This window comes from Cheilinus undulatus, linkage group 12 (genome assembly GCF_018320785.1).
Source record: "Cheilinus undulatus linkage group 12, ASM1832078v1, whole genome shotgun sequence".
Lineage (NCBI taxonomy): Eukaryota > Metazoa > Chordata > Actinopteri > Labriformes > Labridae > Cheilinus > Cheilinus undulatus.
Window position 1 is genome coordinate 31,393,739 of NC_054876.1, and position 26,806 is coordinate 31,420,544.

At 38.4% G+C, this 26,806-nt stretch overlaps 1 protein-coding gene across 2 annotated transcripts; it reads left to right on the forward strand.

Moving 5' to 3' along the window:
- Positions 1-189: 189 nt before the first annotated feature.
- Positions 190-26,806, forward strand: mis18a (MIS18 kinetochore protein A). Of its 2 annotated transcripts, XM_041800534.1 has the most exons (6): positions 190-475; positions 677-743; positions 2,611-2,733; positions 4,486-4,588; positions 23,419-23,524; positions 25,616-26,806. In XM_041800534.1, exons 1-5 carry the CDS (start codon positions 241-243, stop codon positions 23,497-23,499), a joined length of 609 nt encoding a protein of 202 aa, XP_041656468.1. In that variant the 5' UTR covers positions 190-240; the 3' UTR covers positions 23,500-23,524; positions 25,616-26,806. The 2 variants fall into 2 exon arrangements, with proteins under 2 accessions (XP_041656468.1, XP_041656467.1); XM_041800533.1 differs by lacking the exon at positions 25,616-26,806 and having other exon boundaries at positions 23,419-24,061.

Sequence of the window (26,806 nt, forward strand, 5' to 3'; positions counted from 1 at the left end):
AGGACTAATAAAATGTTAAATGAATTGCGCACACCCATTTTCTCTGACTTCCTAAATTATAACATTAAATTAACCTTAAAGGAAAGACAAAAAAAGCATTTTTTGAGACTACTTTGAGACACGAAAGCGGAAATACACAACAACTCATGTCTTGCCTCGTTTGGGTACTGCTTGGATCTCTACGTCACTGCCAACCGCCCGCGTAACTTTGAAGCAGCTTGTTTTGAGAAAGTCGTAGACATGGCGTCGAGAGAAAACCCGTTAAAACATCGCCAAAAGAATGTAAATGCCACATTTGAAACGTACAGTGTAGACTCAACCGTCGTCGAAGAAAAGTTGTTTGGTCATGTTGAAGAGGAAGAGGACGTTGACGACGGACCTGTAGTTTTCATCTGTGGGAAGTGTAAGCTGCCTATTGGAGATTCAGAGTCCTGGGATGGAAGTGAAGACGGACAAAATCAGATAAGACTGAAAAGTGGGTCTGCTGTTAAACTGTTAGCTTCTCCTGCACCTTTAAAATGTGAAATACATTACTAGAACGATTAGTAACCTCAGTACCTTTGTTCTGTTAAATTTATTACGTATCTGGATATTTTTTTCTGCTAATGTAGTTTGAAATGCACGGTTTACTCATGTATTTCATGCTTATGACATACTTTTGTTGTTTTGGTCTCAGGGGTCACTGATAATGTCATCGTTGGAAAGGAGAATCGCCTGTGTGAAATTAGCAAACGAGCTGCCTGGTATGAAAGCTGTGCACAGTAAAATGTCATGATGATTCTTCAAGCAAAAGTCCAATACGTTCAGTTACTTGGGCATAGAAATACCACAAAAAACTTCTGATGTTTTAATGTAGAATTGCTCTTTATAACCCCACAAATAATGAGATGTCCCATAGGGTATCTTTTGTTTTCAGTCTTTAACAACATCTTCCGTTTTTTTCTTGCTACGTTTGCCAATTTTTTTTTTAAGATGTGTTGTTGGCTTCAAAATTTAAAATTTAAAACGAGCATGCAATTTAACAAAACAACGAAAATTTGCGGTTTCAGCAGTTGAAATGTTTACTTTGTACTATGTTAAATCAAACGTGGGCTTCTGACACACAGTGTCCCAACTTTTAAAAAGGACCCTGCATGTTATGAGTTTAACAGATTGACATCAGTGTCTTTCATTTGTATGTCCTACAAAGAAACACACAAGATTTCTCTCTATGTTTTTTAAACATAAGAAATATATATGTGTATATATGTTGTGTAATGAGAGCACAGTAATACAAAGATAGATTAAAGTGAATAGGATATGTGGGGAAAGGAACAGTACGACCATTTGACATCATTACCCCAAGAGCTTTATACAACGGTGGCAGCCCTCATGTGAATATCTTTTCAAAATTTTCTTAAATGTAAAAATCTTGTTTCTCTGTACAACATACATCTAAAACAGGGGTGTCCAAATTATCTCCTGGGGGCCGAATGCAGTCCATTTTGGATTGGCCTTACAATAAAACAAAATATGGCCCACATTAAACAAATATTTTCACAAGTAAAATGCATTGATTTGACAGTTTTTGACTAAATTAATTAATAATAAATTAATTATTTGGCTCGTCATCCATTTGCTAGCCATTTAAGCATACCCAATCACAAAGCATATTTTAAGCATAGGTTGGTTCTACCAACTTTAATATCCTCAAGGTGAGGTATACAGAGGACCCCCTCAATCCTTATATATTTCTTTATGGGGTGTGGCCCTCAGTGGAAAAAGTTTGGACACCCTGATCCAAGAGACACTAATGTTAATCTGACCAGTTTAAAATCTTTTAATAGGCAGGGGTTTCTATAAGGAAATGGGGTTGAATGAATCTTAATTTACAAGCTGATCATGTTTCATCAAAATTTTTAGGGTATCCAATTCAAATGATATTGCCACCAGGTCACTGAAGTAAAATTAAATTTTTTTTAAATTAAAGTAAATTCAACTCCCTGTACCACCCCAATCACATGCTTCATGTCGCCAGGTTAAACATAATTTGCCAACCCCAGCATCATAAACTACCCAAGCCATAGAAACTATTATGTTGGTAATAAAATGTTCCACTCGTACGAAAAGCACAGTACAGAGTGACTCTTTTTAGGAGCATGATTAAGTAATGTAGGATTCAAGTCCAACATCCTATCCTGTATTAACCTACTGTTAAATACACCAATCAGCTACAATGTTGTGGCCATCTTTGCATATTATACTATCCAGTGCAACAGCTCTACCTTAAATGTTACTTTTATAAAGCATCAACAATTTCCTGTTTTGTCGCCTTAGTCAGAAAGCTGATAATTGTACTTTCTATCAATATAAGGCATAGTTTAGTAAAGGTTCACTTTATGGTTGAGCTGTTGTATTGCATGTTAGATTGCATGAGATTGCACCAGTTGTCATGACGTTATGAGATAACCATAACCACACTTTAATCACAATTTCCCCTCTTACCTAACAGCCTAAGTTGCCTAAAGCTGCCCACATCTTTAATAAAGGGGATTTTTAATGTTGTAAAAAAATCAAATGTAAGTTTTTTTATATGTGCACTTACATATCTTTTAAAATTTTCCTCTGCAGTCTAGTCGTTGATCTGACCTGTCGAGGCTGCCGCTCTGTGCTCGGCATGGTTTATTCCTCCACGCCCAAAAACATGGACCACAAGAGATTCACTTTTTGTCTCAATGTTGCAGACATCGACAGGTGTGTTCACGGCCAGGATTTTTATTGTTTTCGAGAGGAAATGTTAAATAATGGTTGACAGTTATTAAAGCATGCTTTCTGCTAATTAATGATTTTAACCTTTAATATAAAATATGAGTATAAATCAGGAGAGATGTATACCAACATTTCAACATATTGAAAGGCATGCATATGCTCATTCACTAGAGACAGCTCTGTTTTGTCGACATCATCATGGTGTTTTTTTATTGTAACAGAATTTAATCTATTTTATCTTAAAAGATGAAACCATGGACTTACATTAATAAAGTTATATCAAGACATCATCATGACATCTGCTTGAAAATCACAGTAAGAGTTAACTTGAGGTAATATTACTAATTGCAAACAGTAATTTTAGTAAACAGTTTCATGATCACACTTCGGATTATGGCTTTCACAAATGCTAAATGTGCTTTACCTGTGTGATCACGCATTTTCTCCATCTTGAAAGAGTTTAGCAGTGTAATATGATTTTGTCAGGTGACTTGGATGAAGTGAAATCAAGTATTTAAGTACAGGAATGTCACATCTGAGAACCACACAGAGTCATCTAGTCTTGTCGTTATCACAAATATTGCCAGGATAAGATCTGCTCTGACTTTAGAGAAACAATTCGTGCTTTTATCTCTTCACGTTTAGATCACTTTAATATTCTTTTAATCGGCGTAATGCATGATTTAATAAATTGACTCAAAATGAAGCAAAATTCAGCAGCAAGACTTTTAAACAAAGCTAGGATAAGTGTGTGTTACATCTGTTTTAATGATCCTACACTGACTGCCAGTGTCTTTTAGGGTTAATGTTAAGTTTCCTACTCTTAAAGCACGTCATAGTCTAGTCCTAAAATGTAAATATCTGAGGTGCTTTCCTCTTACCAGCCAGTGTGCAACTTGAGATGCTCAGGCAGGAAGCCCCTCTCTGTTCCCATGATCGAGCGTTTGCCGTTTGGATACCCTGGTTTCTGAATGACCTGCCTGAGGATCTCAGATCGGCTAATCGTTTTCTTCTCTTCAATCACTTTTACATACAAATCTTAACTGAAAGGCCTTCTTGTAAATTTTGTCTTATTCATAGTGCCTTTTTTATTTTATAGATTGCTTAATTCAACTAATGCCTTCTGTGTTTGTCTTTGATTATTTAATCTTATTACTGTTGTGGTGTTTCTATTTTAAATATCCAGTTGAAATGTGTTTCATTTTAAACTTTTTTCTTTTAATTCTTTTTTTATTCATTTATTGTGTTTTTATTGTAGGGTTTTGATGTTTTGTAAAGCACTTTGTGACTTTAATTTTGTTAAGAGCTATACAAATAGTCATGATTATTATTGCATTAATAATTAATAAAAATGTATTTGAATGTCACTCTTTCCTGTTTTCTGGGCTTTGAAACCCAATAATTACTCTTAATTTTGTCAACCCTGATTTTTCTTCTTCCATTTAAACAAATTAGCTATAAATATCTTTAAACAATCTTTAAATTAAACTGGCATGATAGCAAAAGGTAAACCATACAGATAGTAAATTTAGTTTAAAATGACAAACAGTACTGATTTTAGAAACAGAAATTCATTGCTATACTGTGGATTATGACTCACAAAAAGCCAAATATTGTCCACCTATGTACTGCTGAAGATTTGTGATTTGTATTGAATTTAATCGGTCTTACTGTGGATGTTAATTTTGTTTGCCTCTTTATTTTACATCCTAATACCCTACTGTGTGTTGTTTTCAGTTATGTGCTGGGCTCTGCGAGCCAGATGTTGGCAGCAGAGGGCCCCAAAGAGCAGCCGGTAACACTGGAGTACAGAGGCACTGTTGAACAACAACTGACAGAGGTAATTTATTGCTGCTGCTTTTCTTTGTCTGCTTTTCCTCATTGAATATTACAGTGAGATTACATTTTTTTTCTTCCTCTAACTGACTTATATTTTTTCAGCTAATAATAATAAACATGACTGTCTTAGCATATAGATAAAGTTTAACTTTTAATTGTAGGAGTAAATAAAATGATACAAAACTACAGAAAATATCAAAACATACCCAGTTGTAGCAGGAGAGAGTGATCTCTGTGTTAAGCTGTCGTGCCAACAGTGCTCTCACATTGCTTTAGAGCTGCTCTCTCTCATTGATTACCAATGCTCAGGTTGTTGTAATGATGACATCAGCTCAGTGCTGGGAAGCCCTCGCTCCTGTGACGGTCAGACGCTTGTATCAGACATTACCTCATCTCCCCATGCCATATTCTGCAAGGTTATTTATTTTTTATTTCAATTTAGCTTTTCATAAAATAAAGATGTGTATTTTTTCAGTTTGTTTTAAAATGTAAAACAGTTTTCTTATGTTGGTTTAATTTGCACTCAAGATTTCCTTTATTTTTCCCCAGATAAAAGTATTATTATTGAAATTAAAGGTTTTTATTGACAATTGGAAAAGTACAGTGATGCTGAAAGTTCCTCTAAATCACCCTTTGTCTGAAAATCCACAAGGTTCACTAATTGGCCAGTAGGTGGTGGTAGTGCGCAGGAGCACCTGCCAGCCCTCCCACACTCTTGCACCAAGGACAATAGCTGTGTTAGGAGCATGTTGAGGAATCTTTGTGAGAGAAAAACATGTTTTGATCATGAAGTGTCTTTGTTGCTGTAGCTGGATAAGCAGGATGGCATTTAGTTTGATTTGGCAGTCATCTCTGATTTCTTTCTGAAGATGATAAATGATGACTCGGCTGGTGTGATGTTAATTATACAGCAATTTATCTTACAGACGTATAGCTCAAAATGAAAAGAAGAAAAACCCAAATACTCACGTGAATTCCTGCACACGTAGCGTTTGTTGTGGTTATTATGAAGGGTAAACATCAGTGTATGTGTTGGCATAGTTTGCGCCATGAGTTCATTTTTCAAATACAGCTCAAAACAATCAAAATTAAAAAAAGAAGAAAAAACCAAATGCTCGCGTGAGCAGCTGCACAGGTAGCGTGCTTTTTGATTATTATGAAGGGTAAATGTCAGTGTATGTCAGGGATCATCAACTCCATTTGCACAAGGGCCATGTTTTTCTTAACAAACACTGTTGGGGCCAGACACTGAAATTAACTACAATAAAATCAATATATTGGTCTGTTTAACATATTCTTGTAAAAATATTATGTCCTTTCACAGAGCCTTTAGCCTTTTGAGATCAGCCCCTTGGTGACTGAAATATTTAACCACATATTTCTGGCCCCCTCATGATGTCCGTTATTGAATTTGATACTAATATGATGTCATAACTGGCAAAAAACGCATAGAAGATACAGATCTTCTGTGTAGGTTCTCAGAAAGGGAAATCGCACTGTCAAAGGGACTTGCGTGGAAAATTAATGTGCAAAACTACCGCGTTAATCAAGATAAGACTGTTAAAAATATGTTTAGCATGCGAACTACAGTCCTCCTCTATCAATAAAGGGATAAAAGTCCAAAAATCTATCTTTAAAAACATCTTAAATTGTCGAATGTTAGTTATCTGCAGAGGGCCGGATGGGAAGTTGTGGGGGGCCTGATGTTGCCCTCAGGCCGCCAGTTGATGATCACTGGTGTGTGTGTTGGCTCAGTACAGTACAGTACAGCTCCCCACCCCCGCCAAAAAAACAACAAAAAAAACTAATACTCACGTGAGCACCTGAACAGGTAGTCTGCTTTTTAAGTTATTATGACGGGTAAATGTCAGTTTATGTGTTGGCACAGTTTGCGCAATGAGTTCATTTTTCCTGTACAGCTCAAAACAACAAAAGAGAAGGAAAACACAATGCATCACACCTTTATTTTTTTTTCTAACTGGGAAACCGTCCAAGTGACAGTTAAAGCAGCCTGATATTATCTTCACTCCTTTGTTTAACGTGTATGACCTGCCAGAAGAACTACATTACTGCATGTACTGACTCTTTAGTTCATGTTAGGACTAAAAACTCACGTTTTTACTGTCATAAAGTTGCTGCACGTGCCGTCAGACAAAGGGTGTGTAAGCACACTGTATAGAAAAACAAGCAGGCTTTTCTACATGCTTTCCTCATATGTAGGTTACCACTTAACTCCACCTCAGCTCTGACATACTTAAGATCTTGTTTTGAAGATTAATCTGACTCTGCACATTGATTGTATTAATGTTAGTGGTGGTCTTATAACCGCCATTCAGCGTTGGTCGTTGGCACATTATAACAAGATTTAAAATCAGTTTTCCTTGATTGTCCGTTGGCATACACTTCAAGGCTTCAGTTTTCATTTGTTTCCACCATTTCTTTTCACTCTGGGCCCGGAGCTGTTTTGCAAGCTTGAGAATTAAATTTTCTTTACAAAAAACAGAGCTTGACAGCAATAATTTCCAGAAACTGACATTGCCAGTCGCTTTAGGAAATTGGCAGCATAAGTTGCCATATTTTGCAAACATTTTTTTTACCATGAGATAAACAAACTGTGAAACTATCCTCAAATAAATACACGTGGAATAGTTTGTGCTATAAGGCCAAGCTAAACCAGTGATTCAGTGGTTTATATTTGCGTGAGAGCTTTTTCTTTATTGTCATATCTTCACAGACTCATGTACTAGTAGTAGTGGTTTATTTTGAATCATACACTAGTGGACAGGCATAAGAAATACATGTACAAAAAACCAAACAAATGAACACTTCTGGATTTGATTTACAAATCCTCAATGGAGTGAGAAAAAGTTCAAGAAGATAAAGACGTCTCGCACACTGCAGGGCTCCAAAGATACAATTGTTTATTACACCAAATTGGTAGTGTCACCACCATCTTATTCACCCCTTACGGGTGACTAAAATGGCAGCGTGAATGGACGCAGCAGCTCAGAGCTCCTCCATTCAGTGTTCTTTTAGTCTCTTTTCGTCAGTTTTTTTCTTTTGTTTCAACCACAGTCTGTCGGGCAAACATCTCCTACAGCCAACAAGACCTCATTTTACCTGGAATACAGAGAGTAGGGACTGTTACAACAGAGTTTCTCCATTCCCACAACATTTCAGCGGACATAGCCAGGACACCAGGCTCTCCATGGTTCGTAATACCAGCGAAGAAGAGGAAACGACGTTGTCGGGACAGAAAGCGGAAAAGGGGCTGCAGAGCCGATGCATGGGAGAGGCCAAGGAAAACACCACACAAACCCCTGCTCCCCAACCTTTTTCTCACCAATGCCAGGTCCATTGTGAACAAAATGGATGAGCTGAGGCTACAGCTGAAAGAGAACAGACTCATCAGGGGCAGCTCAGCTCTGATCATCTTGGAGTCGTGGATTCAGCCAGCAATCCCTGACACTGCTGTGGAGCTAACAGGATGCATCCGGCACCGCCATGACAGAAACCAGGACTCACAGAAACAACGAGGTGGGGGTGTCTACATTTATATTAGCAACAGATGGGCTATTAACACTAATTAAGACTTTAGACAGTCACTGTTCTTTAGACTTAGAATATCTGACATTCAAATGCAGACCTTTTTTCTATGCCGTGAGTTCTCATCGGCTATTCTGATCACGACAGTGTATATAGCTTCCAATGCTAAGGCTAACTCGGCTCTTAGCCTCCTACCTAGTGCCATCAGCACCCAGCTAAATAAATATCCAGAGGCAGTACATGTAATAGTGGGGGATTTCAATCATGTAGACTTAAAAGTAGTGTTTCCCAAGTTCCACCAGCATGTAAACTGTGCTACACGTGGAAAAAACCTACTAGATAAAGCCTACTCCAACATTAAAGAGGGATACAGGGCCATACCATCACCCCGCCTAGGCCAGTCAGACCACATATCCCTGTTCATGTTACCAGCCTACATCCCCCTCAGGAAAAGAGACCCCCTCACCTAAAAACTGTCAAGACATGGCCTGATGTTGCCTCCTCACAGCTACAGGACTGTTTTGAAAATGCAGACCGGAGCATCTTTGAGTCCCAAGACCTGGAAGAGTACACAACATCTGTACTTTCGTACATCCAGTACTGCACAGACACAGTCACCAAGGACAACGCATCCAGGTGTATTCCAACCAAAAACACTGGATGACAGGAGAGGTCAGGACCCTGCTGAGGAACAGGAACATTGCCTTTTGGTCCCATGACATGGAACTGTACAGTGTAGCCAGGGCAGACCTGAAAAGGGGCATCCGACAGGCCAAACAGGACTACAAAACACAAGATTGAGGACCACTTCCAGAGCAACAACTCAAGGCAGGTGTGGCAGGGGGTCCAGAACATCACAAACTACAAACCCAGACCCAATGTTGTGGATGGTGATGCTGCACAGGCAGAGGAGCTGAACTGTTTCTTTGCCCACTTCGAACAGACATCAGAAGCAGCTCCATCTTATCCAACAGCCAACACCAGCCACTCCTTCATGGTGGAGGAACATGACGTGAGGAGTGTACTAATGAAAGTAAATCCCAGGAAAGCAGCAGGACCTGACGGTATCCCTGGCAGGGTACTAAAAGACTGCGCAGACCAGCTCACTGGGGTCTTTCAAAGATATTCAACCTGTCCTTAGCTCAGGCCAATGTCCCATCCTGCCTTAAGTCCTCAACTATTATTCCTGTCCCAAAAAAGACCCCCATCAGCAGCCTAAACGACTTCCAGCCAATTGCTGTCACTCCAGTTATAATGAAGTGCTTCGAGAAACTGATCAGAAGTCACATCATCCAAGGACTTCCACCCACATTTGACCCTCACCAGTTCGCATATAGGGAAAACAGATCAACAGAGGACGCCGTAGCCATAGCCCTCCACAGCACCCTGACCCACTTAGAACAATAAAACAGTTATGCCAGACTTCTTTTCATTGACTTTAGTTTGGCATTTAACACAATCATCCCTAGCAGACTGGTACCGAAACTAAACAACCTTGGCCTCCCACATTCCACCTGCCTCTGGATTAAGGACTTCCTCAGCAACCGACCACAGAGATTCAGAGTAGGGCCCCACCTCTCCACAGCACTCAGCCCCAACACCGACTCCCCACAAGGATGTGTACTGAGTCCCCTGCTTTACACTCTCTACACAAGACTGCACCCCCGCCCACCCAGGTAACTCCATCGTGAAGCACGCAGACGACACGACAGTGGTCGGGCTCATCTCAGGGGGAGATGAATCTGCGAACAAGGATGAGGTAAAAAAAAAAACTGTCGTCATGGTGCAGCATCAACAACCTGGTCCTCAACACAACAAAGACTAAAGAAATAATAGTGGACTTCAGGAGAAACAGATCTGACCCTCAGCCCATACACATCAACGGGGAAGTGTATAGGGGGTCTCGGACTTCAAGTTCCTGCGCCTGCACCTGAATAATGACCTGACCTGAAAAACCAACACCACAGCACTGATGAGAAAGGCACAGCAGCAACTCCACTTCCTGAGGGTCCTGAAGAGCAACGCCCTGGCCGAGGAGCTGCTGGTGTTTTTTTACAGATTCTCCATTGAAAAGTGTACTGGCATACTGCATCCCAGTGTGGTTCTCCAGCTGCACTGCTTGGGAGAAGACAGCTCTCCAGAGGATCATCAACACAGCACAGAAAATCACTGGCTGTGCTCTCCTTTCCTTAGAGGAGCTGTTCAGGTCCTGCTGCCACAGGAAGGCCCTGGGCATCCTGAACGATTCATCCCACCCAGCACATCACCTGTTCCAACTGCTACCCTCAGGAAGACGGTTCAGGACAATAAGGGCCAAAACTACCAGACTGAATAACAGCATATCCTAGAGAAATTTCATTAATATATGATAATTGCACCAAATGGAACTGCGTACAGTTTTGTTGTACCTGTGTACAGTGACAATAAATTATTCTGATTCTTACAAATGTGGCACCATTAAAAGGGAAATAAACAGACTTTACAACGGTATAAGATTTATTGCCAAGAAGCATTGTGACATCCAAGAAATTCCCTACCAAACACAGATTTCCTTACTTTTTGTGCTAAGTTTAGTGAAAAAGACCACAGTTGATTTTGACACAGTTGAGTGACTATAAGGCTATTGAACACGATAAGTGCTACCCAGGAGCTCAAAATGCTTTTTTCTTTCAGAGGGAAATTTTGTAGATTTAACTCCATCCTGAATTTGATCTTCAAGCCAGTTAAGCAAGGCTCTCATAGAAGGAGAATTTGTTTTCAAAGGAATATAGATATGCTAGTTATCTGCAAAACAATGAAAACAAATACTGTGTGTTCTAAATGAATGCCAGGGGCAGCATTAAATAAAACACAGAGAACTGTTAAGAATGGCAACAACTGTTTTTTTTTCCAAGTCTTTTATCAAACAAATAAGATGGTTTCTAATCCTTGACATCAGTTGTGAAGAGTTTCTGTGGCTCCCTGTTAAAATTATCAGGGCCCAACCACCAACAGGTGTGAAAGCCCAATTGAATTTGAAGGAATTGTTCTCTAAAAATGAAAAGCTAATTTGAGGGTTGTCACATGCTAGAAAAAAATCCCCCAAAACTGGTGCAGGTGCTTTGCAAAATGGCTCAGCAGCACCCCTAAAACTGATCCCAAATTCAGGTTTGAGCAAGCATGAAAATCTTGGTCCAGATAACCAAAACAGTCTGTCATTGTCATGGTGAAAAATGAAGAGGAAATGAGTCAAAGATTGCATTTCCATGTTTTTCGCCTTTTCAGAAGTTTTACATTTTAACAAATGTGTCCAAAAAAGCTTCATCTGATTAGAAGAAACGGAAGAGTCAGCACTCAAAAATGTCATTTGATTATGTTTTATTTCTCGGTCAGGCAGTAGACAGGACAACACAGCACGTTTCATAGAGCTGGCTTCTTGTCAAAACGTGCAAGTCTTTGTTGGTGTTTCACGTGAAACTGGGATTGTTTAGTTGGCATCTATTTTGCCATTCTTTATCTGACTGACTTTTGCAATAGGGCAAAGCTGTGATTACAAGTCAAAGTTTGAACAGTCTTTTGGCACCAGTAAACAAATAATTAATCACAGCTGTTAGGGGTTTGTCAATACTAACCAAACTTCACAGGTACAATAACTCTCCCAGCCTAAAAACATTTATAGATTAGATTTTTGTCAGAGCACTCCTGTCTAGTGGAAGTTACTTCTTCTGAGCGGTGATTCTTACATTATTGCAAGGTTTATCTTATCTCTCTAAAGAATGATTTTAAACATCCTAACACCTTTGCCTTACAGTTGCTGAAAGCTCAACAGTCTGCTCCAAACCCTGCTGTTGTGGCAACGCAGTGGCCATTATGAACAGGAAGCTGCTTTTTTTTTTTTTTGGTAAGATTTATTTTGGGCATTTTTGTGCCTTTATTTGATAGAAAAAAGAAGCTACAGTACTGCGTGTAGTGACTCTTTAGTTCATGTTAGGCCTTAAAGCTCACCTTTTTTGCTGTCCTGAAACTGTCAAAGTGACAGTTAAAGCAGCCTGATATTATCTTCACTCCTCTGTTTAACATGTATGACCTACTAGAAGAACTACATTACTGCGTGCACTGACTCTTTACTTCATGTTAGGACTTAAAACTCACGTTTTTACTGTCATAAAGTTGCTGCACGTGCCGTCAGACAAAGGATATATTAGGGCAATGTATAGGAAACCAAGCAAGCTTTTCTTCGTGTTTTCCTCATATGTAGGTTACCACTGGTTTTGAAGGTTAATCTGACTCTGCACATTGCTGGTATTAATGTTAGTGGTGGTCTTATAGCCGCCATTCAGCATTGGTCATTTGCATATTGTAACAAGATTTAAAATCAGTTTTCCTTGATTGTCTGTTGGCATACACTTCAAGCTTCAGCTTTCATTTATTTCCATCAGTTCTTTTCACTCTGGGCCCGGAGCTGTTTTGCAAGTTTGGGAAGTACATTTTCTTTACAAAAAACAGGGCTTGACAGCAATAATATCCAGGTTGACATTGCCAATCGCTTTAGGAAATTGGCAGCCAATCCTTTGCCTTAAGTTGCCATATTTTGCAAACATTTTTTTTACCGTGAGATAAACAAACTGTGAAACTCTATCCTCAAATAAATACACGTAGAATAGTTTGTGCTATAAGACCAAGCTAAACCAGTGATTCAGTGGTTTATATTTGCGTGAGAGCTTTTTCCTCTATCATCATATCGTCACAGACTCATGTACTAGTAGTAGTGGTTTATTTTGAATCATACACTAGTGGACAGGCATAAGAAATACATGTACAAAAAACCAAACAAATGAACACTTCTGGATTTGATTTACAAATCCTCAATGGAGTGGGGAAAAAGTTCAAGAACAGAAAGACGTCTTGCACACATCTTTCTGTTCTTTGCCAGTGTTTTTTTCTGCTCAGCACCTGCCCACCTTGGTTTGGATGTGCGTGTAGACTTTTTTCCAAAAAAGTACAAGAAGAAAATGAGGAAATGCATGTCTATATTGTCCGTAGTGTATTTATTTACTCGACAATATAAATAATTTGCAACCCTATTTCCATTTTTGACAAAAAGAGCCTAATGTCACTTTCAAACTTTGATGCTGAGTCCTTAAAATTCTGTAGTTACTTTTGCAGTGAGTGGAATTAGTGTCACATTTTTCTGGATGAAACTCTCAAAGAGATCAGTATATTTTTGATAGGTACAAATACCTATACCCCTCAGAGTTTAGTTCTCCTCGAGGTTTCTGCCTGTTAAAATGATGTATTTCAGGGTGCAGATGGCCTTGTGGTTAGGTCGCACTCCATTTACACAGGTGGCCCAGTTTCAAGTGGATCCTTTTCTGCATGTCACTACCCCACTCTCTCATCCCTGTTTCCAACTCTATCCACTGTCTTCCTTTGTGATTAAAAGTATAAAAGCCCCAACATTTATCTCTGTTTCCTTTTGCTAAGTGTCTGGATTTAGTTAGGCCTCTGAAAATTATTTTAAAAACTGTTGAAAGTAGTTAAAAGTAACCTTCACGGTTTGTGCCACAAGCCTCTGCAAACAGAGGTGGAAAAAATCCACACCTAATGTACTCAAGCAAAAGTGAGGTTACTCTGGTTAAAATTCACTTAGGTAGAAGTTAAAATACGGATCTATAAATCTACTCAAATATTGATGAAAGGTCTTTAATTTAAAGTTTACTTTAAGTACTGAATACTGAGTAGCTACTGATAAGTTGTACAGTAGAATATGATCCTCCCTTATTGGCAATAACTACAAGAGAATATACAAGTACAGCAGTTTGTTCAGGTAAAGTCACACTCCTAGAATAAAGTAAAATAAACAGCAGAATTGCAAATGTTAATTAAACTCATATATAAACATAACACTTCTAAAGGTGTTAAATATTTTACAATATGACAGAGCATCAGTAACTCTTAAAAATCTGTGGCAAGGCGTGTCTCCTCTAAGTCAGCCTCATAACAGGACAATGCATACTGATGAAGTGTACACACTATAGATCCATTAGGAGCACCTAAAGAAACAGACAACTTCTCTAACTCAGTTGATAATTTCACCCATGGTGCAAATGTGTCTCAGGAAAAAGAAAATACACCAGAAACATGACCAAAAGAACCACAGGGACTACTGACAACATCAAACACAACTAATGCATAATAAAACATATTTCGCACCAGGGACAGGGTCTACAACTGAGGGCAGAGAAAAGTCATGGTCTTCCACAATAAGCATAAAACGTGAATGAGGTACAGCAACAGAACAGCACTTTCCAGTAGCAATTCCCCTTCTCTTATGAAACCTCAGGTATTTACGCCAAGGATTGATATGTTGTGTCCTTCATGGTGCCTCTGTCATAGCAAATGGCACAAAAGACACGTCTCACTGCAACTATAAAATGTATGATTTCTCTGAATTTGAAAACCATTGTTAATATTTGACAGTGAAAGTTTTTGTCATTTTTTAAACTCATGTAGACATCTTTGGTCAAAATTCAACGTATTGTACCTTTCAGTTTTAGGAGATAACTTTTTGGGATTTGATATCTAAGACATAAATTCAAAATGTATCTTTATATCTAAACCTAGCACAGTAAGTAAGGACATTGTGTTTTTTTTCGGAGGGAAATTTTGTAGATTTAACTCCATCCTGAATTTGATCGTAAAGCCAGTTAAGCAAGGCTCTCATAGAAGGAGAATTTGTTTTCAAAGGAATATAGATATGCTAGTCATCTGCAAAACAATGAAAACAAATACTGTGTGTTCTAAATGAATGCCAGGGGCAGCATAAATAAAACACAGAGAACTGTTAAAAATGGCAAAAACAGTTTTTTTTTTCCCAAGTCTTTTATCAAACAAATAAAATGGTTTCTAGTCCTTGACATCAGTTGTGAAGAGTTTCTGTGGTTCCCTGTTAAAATTATCGGGGCCCAACCACCAACAGGTGTTAAAGCCCAATTGAATTTGAAGGAATTGTTTTCTAAAAATGAAAAGCTAAGTTGAGGGCTGTCATGTTCTAGAAAAAAACCCCCAAAACTGGTGCAGGTGCTTTGCAAAATGGCTCAGCAGCACCCCTAAAACTGATCCCAAACTCAGGTTTGAGCAAGCATGAAAATCTTGGTCCAGATAACCAAAACAGTCTGTCATTGTCATGGTGAAAAATGAACAGGAAATGAGTCAAAGATTGCATTTCCATGTTTTTCGCCTTTTCAGAAGTTTTACATTTTAACAAATTTGTCCAAAAAAGCTTCATCTGATTAGAAGAAACCGAAGAGTCAGCACTCAAAAATGTCATTTGATTATATTTTATTTCTAGGTCAGGCAGTAGACAGGACAACACAGCACGTTTATAGAGCTGGCTTCTTGTCAAAACGTGCAAGTCTTTGTTGGTGTTTCACGTGAAACTGGGATTGTTTAGTTGGCTTCTATTTTGCCATTCTTTATCTGACTGACTTTTTGCAATAGGGCAAGGCTGTGATTACAAGTCAAAGTTTGAACAGTCTTTTGGCACTAGTAAACAAATAATTAATCACAGCTGTTAGGGGTTTGTCAATACTAACCAAACTTCACAGGTTCAATAACTCTCCCAGCCTAAAAACATTTATAGATTAGATTTTTGTCAGAGCACTCCTGTCTAGTGGAAGTTACTTCTTCTGAGCGGTGATTCTTACATTATTGCAAGGTTTATCTTATCTCTCTAAAGAATGATTTTAAACATCCTAACACCTTTGCCTTACAGTTGCTGAAAGCTCAACAGTCTGCTCCAAACCCTGCTGTTGTGGCATCGCAGTGGCCATTATGAACAGGAAGCTGCTTTTTTTTTTTTTTTTTTGGTAAGATTTATTTTGGGCATTTTTGTGCCTTTATTTGATAGAAAAAAGAAGCTACAGTACTGCGTGTAGTGACTCTTTAGTTCATGTTAGGCCTCAAAGCTCACCTTTTTTGCTGTCCTGAAACTGTCAAAGTGACAGTTAAAGCAGCCTGATATTATCTTCACTCCTCTGTTTAACATGTATGACCTACTAGAAGAACTACATTACTGCGTGCACTGACTCTTTACTTCATGTTAGGACTTAAAACTCACGTTTTTACTGTCATAAAGTTGCTGCACGTGCCGTCAGACAAGGGGTATATTAGGGCAATGTATAGGAAACCAAGCAAGCTTTTCTTCGTGTTTTCCTCATATGTAGGTTACCACTGGTTTTGAAGGTTAATCTGACTCTGCACATTGCTGGTATTAATGTTAGTGGTGGTCTTATAGCCGCCATTCAGCATTGGTCATTTGCATATTGTAACAAGATTTAAAATCAGTTTTCCTTGATTGTCTGTTGGCATACACTTCAAGCTTCAGCTTTCATTTATTTCCATCAGTTCTTTTCACTCTGGGCCCGGAGCTGTTTTGCAAGCTTGGGAAGTACATTTTCTTTACAAAAAACAGGGCTTGACAGCAATAATATCCAGGTTGACATTGCCAATCGCTTTAGGAAATTGGCAGCCAATCCTTTGCCTTAAGTTGCCATATTTTGCAAACTTTTTTTTTACCGTGAGATAAACAAACTGTGAAACTCTATCCTCAAATAAATACACGTAGAATAGTTTGTGCTATAAGACCAAGCTAAACCAGTGATTCAGTGGTTTATATTTGCGTGAGAGCTTTTTCTTTATTGTCATATCGTCACAGACTCATGTACTAGTAGTAGTGGTTTATTTTGAATCATACACTAGTGGACAGGCATAAGAAATACATGTACAAAAAACCAAACAAATAAACGCTTATGGATTTGATTTACAAATCCTCAATGGAGTGGGGAAAATGTTCAAGAACATAAAGACGTCTGGCACACATCTTTCTGTTCTTTGCCAGTGTTTTTTTCTGCTCAGCACCTGCCCACCTTGGTTTGGATGTGCGTGTAGACTTTTTTCCAAAAAAGTACAAGAAGAAAATGAGGAAATGCATGTCTATATTGTCCGTAGTGTATTTATTTACTCGACAATATAAATAATTTGCAACCCTATTTCCATTTTTGACAAAAAGAGCCTAATGTCACTTTCAAACTTTGATGCTGAGTCCTTAAAATTCTTTAGTTACTTTTGCGGTGAGTGGAAGTAGTGTCACATTTTTCTGGATGAAACTCTCAAAGAGATCAGTATATTTTTGATAGGTACAAATACCTATACCCCTCAGAGTTTAGTTCTCCTCGAGGTTTCTGCCTTTTCAAATGATGTATTTCAGGGTGCAGATGGCCTTGTGGTTAGGTCGCACTCCATTTACACAGGTGGCCCAGTTTCAAGTGGATCCTTTTCTGCATGTCACTACCCCACTCTCTCATCCCTGTTTCCAACTCTATCCACTGTCTTCCTTTGTGATTAAAAGTATAAAAGCCCCAACATTTATCTCTGTTTCCTTTTGCTAAGTGTCTGGATTTAGTTAGGCCTCTGAAAATTATTTTAAAAACTGTTGAAAGCAGTTAAAAGTAACCTTCACGGTTTGTGCCACAAGCCTCTGCAAACAGAGGTGGAAAAAATCCACACCTAATGTACTCAAGCAAAAGTGAGGTTACTCTGGTTAAAATTCACTTAGGTAGAAGTTAAAATACGGATCTATAAATCTACTCAAATATTGATGAAAGGTCTTTAATTTAAAGTTTACTTTAAGTACTGAATACTGAGTAGCTACTGATAAGTTGTACAGTAGAATATGATCCTCCCTTATTGGCAATAACTACAAGAGAATATACAAGTACAGCAGTTTGTTCAGGTAAAGTCACACTCCTAGAATAAAGTAAAATAAACAGCAGAATTGCACATGTTAATTAAACTCATATATAAACATAACACTTCTAAAGGTGTTAAATATTTTACAATATGACAGAGCATCAGTAACTCTTAAAAATCTGTGGCAAGGCGTGTCTCCTCTAAGTCAGCCTCATAACAGGACAATGCATACTGATGAAGTGTACACACTATAGATCCATTAGGAGCACCTAAAGAAACAGACAACTTCTCTAACTCAGTTGATAATTTCACCCATGGTGCAAATGTGTCTCAGGAAAAAGAAAATACACCAGAAACATGACCAAAAGAACCACAGGGACTACTGACAACATCAAAACACAACTAATGCATAATAAAACATATTTCGCACCAGGGACAGGGTCTACAACTGAGGGCAGAGAAAAGTCATGGTCTTCCACAATAAGCATAAAACGTGAATGAGGTACAGCAACAGAACAGCACTTTCCAGTAGCAATTCCCCTTCTCTTATGAAACCTCAGGTATTTACGCCAAGGATTGATATGTTGTGTCCTTCATGGTGCCTCTGTCATAGCAAATGGCACAAAAGACACGTCTCACTGCAACTATAAAATGTATGATTTCTCTGAATTTGAAAACCATTGTTAATATTTGACAGTGAAAGTTTTTGTCATTTTTTAAACTCATGTAGACATCTTTGGTCAAAATTCAACGTATTGTACCTTTCAGTTTTAGGAGATAACTTTTTGGGATTTGATATCTAAGACATAAATTCAAAATGTATCTTTATATCTAAACCTAGCACAGTAAGTAAGGACATTGTGTTTTTTTTCGGAGGGAAATTTTGTAGATTTAACTCCATCCTGAATTTGATCTTAAAGCCAGATAAGCAAGGCTCTCATAGAAGGAGAATTTGTTTTCAAAGGAATATAGATATGCTAGTCATCTGCAAAACAATGAAAACAAATACTGTGTGTTCTAAATGAATGCCAGGGGCAGCATAAATAAAACACAGAGAACTGTTAAAAATGGCAAAAACAGTTTTTTTTTCCCAAGTCTTTTATCAAACAAATAAAATGGTTTCTAGTCCTTGACATCAGTTGTGAAGAGTTTCTGTGGCTCCCTGTTAAAATTATCGGGGCCCAACCACCAACAGGTGTGAAAGCCCAATTGAATTTGAAGGAATTGTTTTCTAAAAATGAAAAGCTAATTTGAGGGCTGTCATGTTCTAGAAAAAAAAAAACCAAAACTGGTGCAGGTGCTTTGCAAAATGGCTCAGCAGCACCCCTAAAACTGATCCCAAACTCAGGTTTGAGCAAGCATGAAAATCTTGGTCCAGATAACCAAAACAGTCTGTCATTGTCATGGTGAAAAATGAACAGGAAATGAGTCAAAGATTTTCATTTTCATGTTTTTCGCCTTTTCAGAAGTTTTACATTTTAACAAATGTGTCCAAAAAAGCTTCATCTGATTAGAAGAAACGGAAGAGTCAGCACTCAAAAATGTCATTTGATTATGTTTTATTTCTAGGTCAGGCAGTAGGCAAGACACAACAGCACGTTTCATAGAGCTGGCTTCTTGTCAAAACGTGCAAGTCTTTGTTGGTGTTTCACGTGAAACTGGGATTGTTTAGTTGGCTTCTATTTTGCCATTCTTTATCTGACTGACTTTTTGCCATAGGGCAAGGCTGTGATCACAAGTCAAAGTTGAACAGTCTTTTGGCACTAGTAAACAAATAATTAATCACAGCTGTAAAGTGCTATGCCAGTTCTCACCAAACTTCATGGGCACAATAACTCCCAGCCTAAAAACATTTACAGATTAGATTTTTGTCAGAGCACTCCTGTCTAGTGGAAGTTACTTCTTCTGAGCTGTGATTTTACATTATTGCAAGGTTTATCTTATCTCTCTAAAGAATGATTTTAAACATCCTAACACCTTTGCCTTACAGTTGCTGAAGGCTCAACAGTCTGCCCCAAACTCTGTTGTTGTGGCAACACAGTGGCCACTATGAACAGCAGGCAGCTTTTTTTTTTTTTTTTTTTTTAAGATTTATTTTGGACATTTTTGTGCCTTTATTCGATAGAGAAGGACAGTGAATGAAGTGAGTGAGTCAGAAACGGGGACGAGAGCTGGCGAGAGACACGTAGTAAAGGGCCTCAGGCTGGATTCGAACCCGGCTGTCCGCCTACATGGGGCGTACCTTAAACCACTAGGCCACCTGCACCCCAGTTAGCTGCTTTTTATTGGCTTGACTGGTAGGATTTTTGCAGATGATGTTATACAGCAGAGTAGAACTCCCCTTAGGTGACAGGAAGTGATTTCTGCATAGAGAAATGTGACCAAAGAGGTCATTGAAAAACAATCCCAGTGAAATGGCAGCAGGCAGGGATTAGATGATAAGGAGAGAAGGTCCGCACACCAAGGAGGTCCCTTATCAGGCTTTTATTAGCAAATACATTTGAGTGAGGTTTTGAGCCCACATGCTCTTCAGTCGGATCCTGCACCTTATCCACTGATGTGCATGTTCCACCTTGGTTTTTCTAAGCAGGCAGGAATTAGAAAACCAATCTAATACCTGGATGAACACTCATGAATTTAGTGTTTTCACAAAGTGGTCTCTTTGGTTAAGTACAGTTTTGCCATGTTTTACCTTATTCAGCTCTGATCTTACTCATGTACCCATTTAAGACATCAAGATCTTTTAGCTCAGCTCAGTAGAGCTGGTTGTTTGACTGCCAAACAGCTCCTCATTTGATACCAGTTTGGCTTTTTTAATGTGGATTAAATAACAAAAAAGGATGGAAAGGAAACTGGCACTCAAATGGCAGCTACCTACCATGGCTCACATTAAAGAGCCATTCAATAGAACAGGCCCATTCCTGAACAACACGTTTTCACTTGGTTGCTCACCCTACAAAGTTTATTCAGATTGATAGTATATCACTATTTCAATGAACAGCATGAAAAGTTTATGGCAAAATTAGAATTTCTTAGTATGTTGTGCTCAGCTAGCCTCTTAGCTCAGTTCGAGATTCTTGTCTCCTTTTCATCCTTTGATCTGGATAGACGATGCTGGATGCTAAGGGGTCTGTAGGACTGAGAAACTTGTGGTATCGATTGCCTCAGTTTTGACCTCTGTTCACTCCTCTAACTCTTGAACAAACAGGCTCAGATGTACATAGAAATGCCTACATTATTGTACATTTCCTTTTGATATGACTGACACGGTTCATTGAGAAGTCTCACTGAAGATTACAAATAATTAACTGACTTGCCATGTAACAGGAAGTTGTTTCAACTCTTAATTTGCATTGTATAATTTGCTTCAAAGTTTACATGTATGACCAAGTCTGCCCTTAAAACCTGTCACATTTCTAAATACTACATATGCCCTAATGGCTGGGAGGAAGAAGTAGAAACTCCAAGCAAGATCAGATCTTTAAATTTTGTGTTTTTGGTATTAGTCCTTGACTCAGCATAACTTCCAAACTTATCCAGCACCTATTGCTTGACAGCCAGTACTACCTATACAATGTACAATGTGGTCATAATTTAATCTAATTACATAATTTAAGTTATTAGACACCTTTTAGAATCCTGTAGCTCTGGATTATGTACATCTGGCACAACTTCACCAACTACCAAGGTGCATGGAGGATGAATAAAGTCTTGAAGGAAACAGAAAGCTTCAGCAACATTTGTAGAGAATAATAATTTGTGCAGCGTGTTTCTACTTGCAGCCCTGGATGTTCCTGATGAAGGCTATAAGCCGAAACACGTCAGTCTAATAGTGTTGTTCTCTGAACTATGAGTGTTGCTTGAGCTTTCTGTTTTATCCCCACCTGTGAGAATCTTAATAGCCTCTTTGTTGCTGTCAAGCAAATGCCAGATTAAGGCCAGGACTGATATCAAAACAGAACATTTAAAGAAGATCTGAGATTTTGCTACTTCCTACCGCTAGGGACCATTAGGGCATGTCGAATTTAGAAATGTAACTGGTCCAGGGCAGACCTTGATCATACATGTAAATTTTGAAGCAAATTATAAGTTGTAAATGAGAGTTGAAACAACTTCCTGTTACATGGCGAGTCAGTGAAATATTGATCTGCAGCAAGACTTTTCTATGAAACATCTTAGTAAAATCAAAAGGAATTGTAAAGTTAGGCATGTCTGTCCAAATCTGAGCTTGTTTTGTTTGACAGCGGCATCTTTCTTCTCAATCCATAGCAAATTATTTTCTGTGGTTAAGTCCATGTTGTCAGTCTACTAGAAGCTCCTTAGTTATTTCAACATAAAGCAGATCTCTTTCAAGACAGGCAGTCAATTGCCATTAGTTTAAGAATCCAAAAATCCAAAATGAAACAAAAACAGTTTTGAATGCAAAGCAGTGAGATTTTGAAATGGGGAGTTTAATAAAAATTAACAGCAATTCTGAGATTGTGATTGTGAATAGTTTGAAGCGCTGTGTATGTGTGCATGCATGACCATATGCATATTTAGAGCTCCTGTCCTGCTGTGCCTCGCTGTCCCGCAAAAAAAAAACACTGTAAATTGACAGACAGGGTTTTTATATAAATGTCTCAAAGCAAATAGATGACAAACTACATTGCTGAATTCATTGAAAATCTTTAATCAAAGGCTGTTAGTGCAGCTTGATATTATAAATCGCATTTCTGATGTCTTCCCTGCGGCAGCAGCAGTTTCAGCCATTATAAAGCATTACACAGCTGTGGATATATCCTGATAGTCTAGTTCCTTTTGTAGGTCATAAGAAGGTGTCAGTATTACTTTCAGTCTTCTTCATAACCAGTAAAAAGCCCTCACAGCAGCTTTGATATTAGGAAAAATTGTTGATGATTTTGTTGTAAGGAGATAAAAAGTATTCAGGTGTGCCTTTACTCATTGCATTAAATGAGGAAAAGGATTTTGTAGGCAAACACACCTATGCCTTTAAAGTAAGGTATCCTATAAAGTTGTTTAAGCTCAAATTGGGGATGGTAACCTGTATGAATATTTTAAATGATACTCAGTCTCGCACTCAAGAGGTCTCTTTGTCTTCAGCTTTACTGGATCTGACGAAGGTGCTTGTCACCCCGCCGCCATCGTTAATGTATTCTGTCTGTCTGTCTGACCGACTGACTGGTAGACACTTGTTTGGGTTTTTTATCTTGTACACTCGCTGACCTGTTCTTCCCCTACCCCTCCCCTCTCCCACTCTCTCTCCCCCACTTCATACCCATCCATCCCTGACCACTGCCCCTCTGGGTTTCGTCATTCCCCCTCTCTTCCCCCCTTCTTCCTCCCCTTTTTCCAATTATCTCTACTCCTCCTTTCTTTCCTCCTCACTGCTTCCTGCTGCTCCCTTCATTTCCCACCTGTCCATTTCCTCCTTCCCTGTTTATGCTCCTTCTTATCCTGCCTTTTACACCCTTACTTTCTGCTTTTTTGTCTGCCACACTGAGCTTGCTGTTCATCTTCACATCCTCACCCTGACCTCTCCTCCCTCTCCCCTAGATGAAAATGCTGGTGTTGTCCATGGCGCAGAGGTTGGAGGAGATCGAAGTCGGCCTTCAGGAGGGATGTGACGAGGCGTGACAGTGATGGACGCCAACCTGTCGGGGTGGGTGCTTTCTCCAGGAGGGCGTAGCATCCTCACCTTCACCTCTACCTTTACCTTAATGTTTCCTCGTCTGGGTTTCATCTCAGACTCATTCCCTCAGTAACAGGTTTTTGTTCAACAACCTGCAGACACTCACACTCGCATAGCTTCCACTCGCCTTTGTCCTGATTACCGATGGTGAAACAAAGAGCGCCTGCACTTGTAATCAATCATGTTGTCAGCTCAGCTCCTGGGGCTCGTGGCACCATCTTCTGCGTTTGTGTGTCTCAGTGCCAAGTGAATGTGTGCTATGAGCTGAATGTTTATTTGTGCAGGAATTCATCAGGCAGGCTGCAAACTCAGCACAATGCTGTATTGATCGGGCCACTCGAGGCCACACACACTCAGACACACACATTTAGCCTCACATTTTTTTCTTTGTTCTCTTCCTGGAGCATGGCGCCTTGTAGGATTGATAAATTTAAGCCTTTCGTTGCCTTGTTGTGACCAGACGTGAGCAGCATTTCAACTGTATGTAATAAAAACCCTTTCAGATTGCACAGTGAGGCACATGTTCGTATCATTATTCAGTTAGCCGGACTGTTATGTCCTTTTGGGAAATATTCAAGGCCCTTTTCAAAAATTTACAGTAGTAAATGTGTTAATTTCTTTTTACAAGGACTTATCAGATTTTTAGGGCTGTCAAAAGATTTTTTAAAAATGTACTGGGATTCTCAGAATTTCTGTAGTTAATTGTGATTAATCCCATCCGTTCTATAGCATTTTGAAATTCCAATATTTTGCATTTTGTGTCATTTTGTATTTTTCTGCTGTCTTAAACTGAGGGAAGCTGACTTCCTGTTTGGATTCAGACTTGCTTTCATGGAGCTCAGCAGTGTGGTTTAAGAAGTAAAGTTCCCATTCAAAGCACTACAGTACCCACGATCCTAGAGTGTCACAGAAATGTCTCTGATTGATGAGGTCATCATAGAAATGTCAGTAACACGTTAGTTTAGTAAGCACATGTTATTTTGTGAGTAATTTCAGAGTATTTATCTGGTAATTTGATAGTAATACATCTAATTATATAATATAATCTCAAGAATAAGGTTGTTTTTACCCAGTAATAACTTGGATGTTAGAAGCAACATAATGGTAACTAGTTGTTGTTTTACCCTTACCCTAACCCTTGTAATAATGTGGCAATTCCCAGGTAATTAGTTGGTATTTTACCGAGTAATTTCTTAGAAATAAGAAGACAGTCTTTCTATATACATACTTTGTAAATTGTTAAGAAATGTTTTCAGAAATTACCTAAAAATGTACATTTACATTTTGAAGGAAAGTATAAAGAAACTATCTAAAAATTACATGGAAACTATGGGGAAAGGACTCACCTTAATTTAAGGGGCTGATATGCAGAAACTACAAAAACAAATCATGAATTACGCAGGAAGTTTTTTTTTTTAAGAAAATGTAAATGAAGACTATCAGAAGTAAACTGAAAGTTACTTTAAAATGAACCAGGAAGAACTCACTTTAATTTAGTGGGCCAAAATAAAGATTACTTTCTACTTACTTTGGAATTATCAAGGAACTAATATAGATAAACTATCATCTTATTTCCAAGGAATTACTTGGTAAATTCCCACTAATAATAGGAAGTTTCCACAATATTATGAGGAGTTATTAATACCTTATTACTAGGCAAATACTTCTTTAATATTACCATATTTCCAAGTTATTACTTGGTAAAATTCCAAGTAATTACTAGGTAATAACTACCTTATTCTTGAGAAATTACTAGATGATTATACTTAATACCATAAATTACATTAGCAGTTAGCAGCGATTAGCACATGCCATTTGTATTGACATCAGAGTGGAGAAGATAAGCCTGCATGAAACAAAACTTGTAGAAGAAGAAGGCTTTAGTGAGCTGATGATGTTTGCCGAGCCAGAGATAAAGCCACCATCATGACTAGCAACAGCTACAAGAGTGGAACACATGTATGAGGAAAGCAGCATGTCATTAAACTGACGGGTACATTAGACTCGTAGATAGATCTTTCCATGAAGTCAGATGTCACTGTTTGCTATTTTCTCTCATAGTGGCATGCTTTGGTCTGTGAAGAAGTGACGGCCATGGCTGAATAAAGTTTGGACTGATTTGTTCATACTATGGAGCTCCATGTTTATGTTTTCATGATATTTACACAGTTAATAGCCCTGGGGTTTGAAGTGCTGATGGACAGAAGAAGATAAATAAAATAACTGACCAGGCCACCCACAGCTACATGTGTGATGTTTTTTCAATATTGATTATGATTTGCACATTCTCATTCATTAAGCTATGGGAGCACATTAGCACTGAGAATACAGAGACAGTCTAGCTGCAGACCGTTAATTTCAGATGGCCACTCTCACAGACCATTCATCTGAGAGGCAAAACTTTTGAAGTAAAATCGGATCAAACTTCTGTTTAGGGTTAAGGTAAGGGTAAGAATACCAAAAGTTAAAAACCTGACCTGCAAAATAAAAAGTTTAATGAAGCAGAGTAAACAGTCTGCTTACAGGAAAAAGCTCTTCCAGGAAAAACATTCAACTGCAGGAAGCATGTATTATGTAGCTCAATTAGGAAGCAACGTAGATAACAGAACTACAGAGCTGAAACTAAACTCACAAAGCAGCTATGTAAGTTCTGTATCAACCTCAGCTTTTGCTATGTTTGCTAAATCTCATGTTTAAGCCAAATTAGCTATTGATAATGGAGCTAATGTAGCAATGGAGCTATATAGCTGACATAGCTAAAGCAAAGCTTACAAAGAAGATATGCAAGCTATGTTATCCATGGAGCTACATTAGCTTTAGATATGCTAAAGCTCACGTTGCTTAAGCTATCTTGGCTACATTGGTTACTGTAGCTAATGTGAGGTACCGTTTGTGCAACTACATCCATACATAATATATTCCCATATTAGATCTTTGATCTTTTTCTGTTTTATTTATGAAATGTTGCTCAGTTTGTAATGTTTGAGATGTGTTTTTCATGAATGATGAATGGTCTGCAGCCAGAACCCTTTTAAAACTACATTCAAATTGCATCCATTGCAATTAACTGCAATAAAAATAAATAGTGCCGTAATTGTGAACCATGATTAATGCAATTAATCTTGCTAGCCCAAAGTTAATTGGTATGGCTTTGTGTCTTCAACCAATATTGTCAGTCATTCCCAAAACTGTCTTTTTAATGTATGAAGTTCTTATCACACTGACTTGTTTTGTGCATCCTTAGTCAATAAA

What these genes read in the sequence shown, in the direction of transcription:
- mis18a (XM_041800534.1), top strand. Translation starts at nt 241, where the DNA reads ATGGCGTCGAGAGAAAACCCGTTAAAACATCGCCAAAAGAATGTAAAT. An exon ending in AATGTTGCAGACATCGACAG is followed by an intron (nt 2,734 to 4,485) that starts GTGTGTTCACGG and finishes TGTTGTTTTCAG; the next exon opens with TTATGTGCTGGGCTCTGCGA. An exon ending in TTGAACAACAACTGACAGAG is followed by an intron (nt 4,589 to 23,418) that starts GTAATTTATTGC and finishes CCTCTCCCCTAG; the next exon opens with ATGAAAATGCTGGTGTTGTC.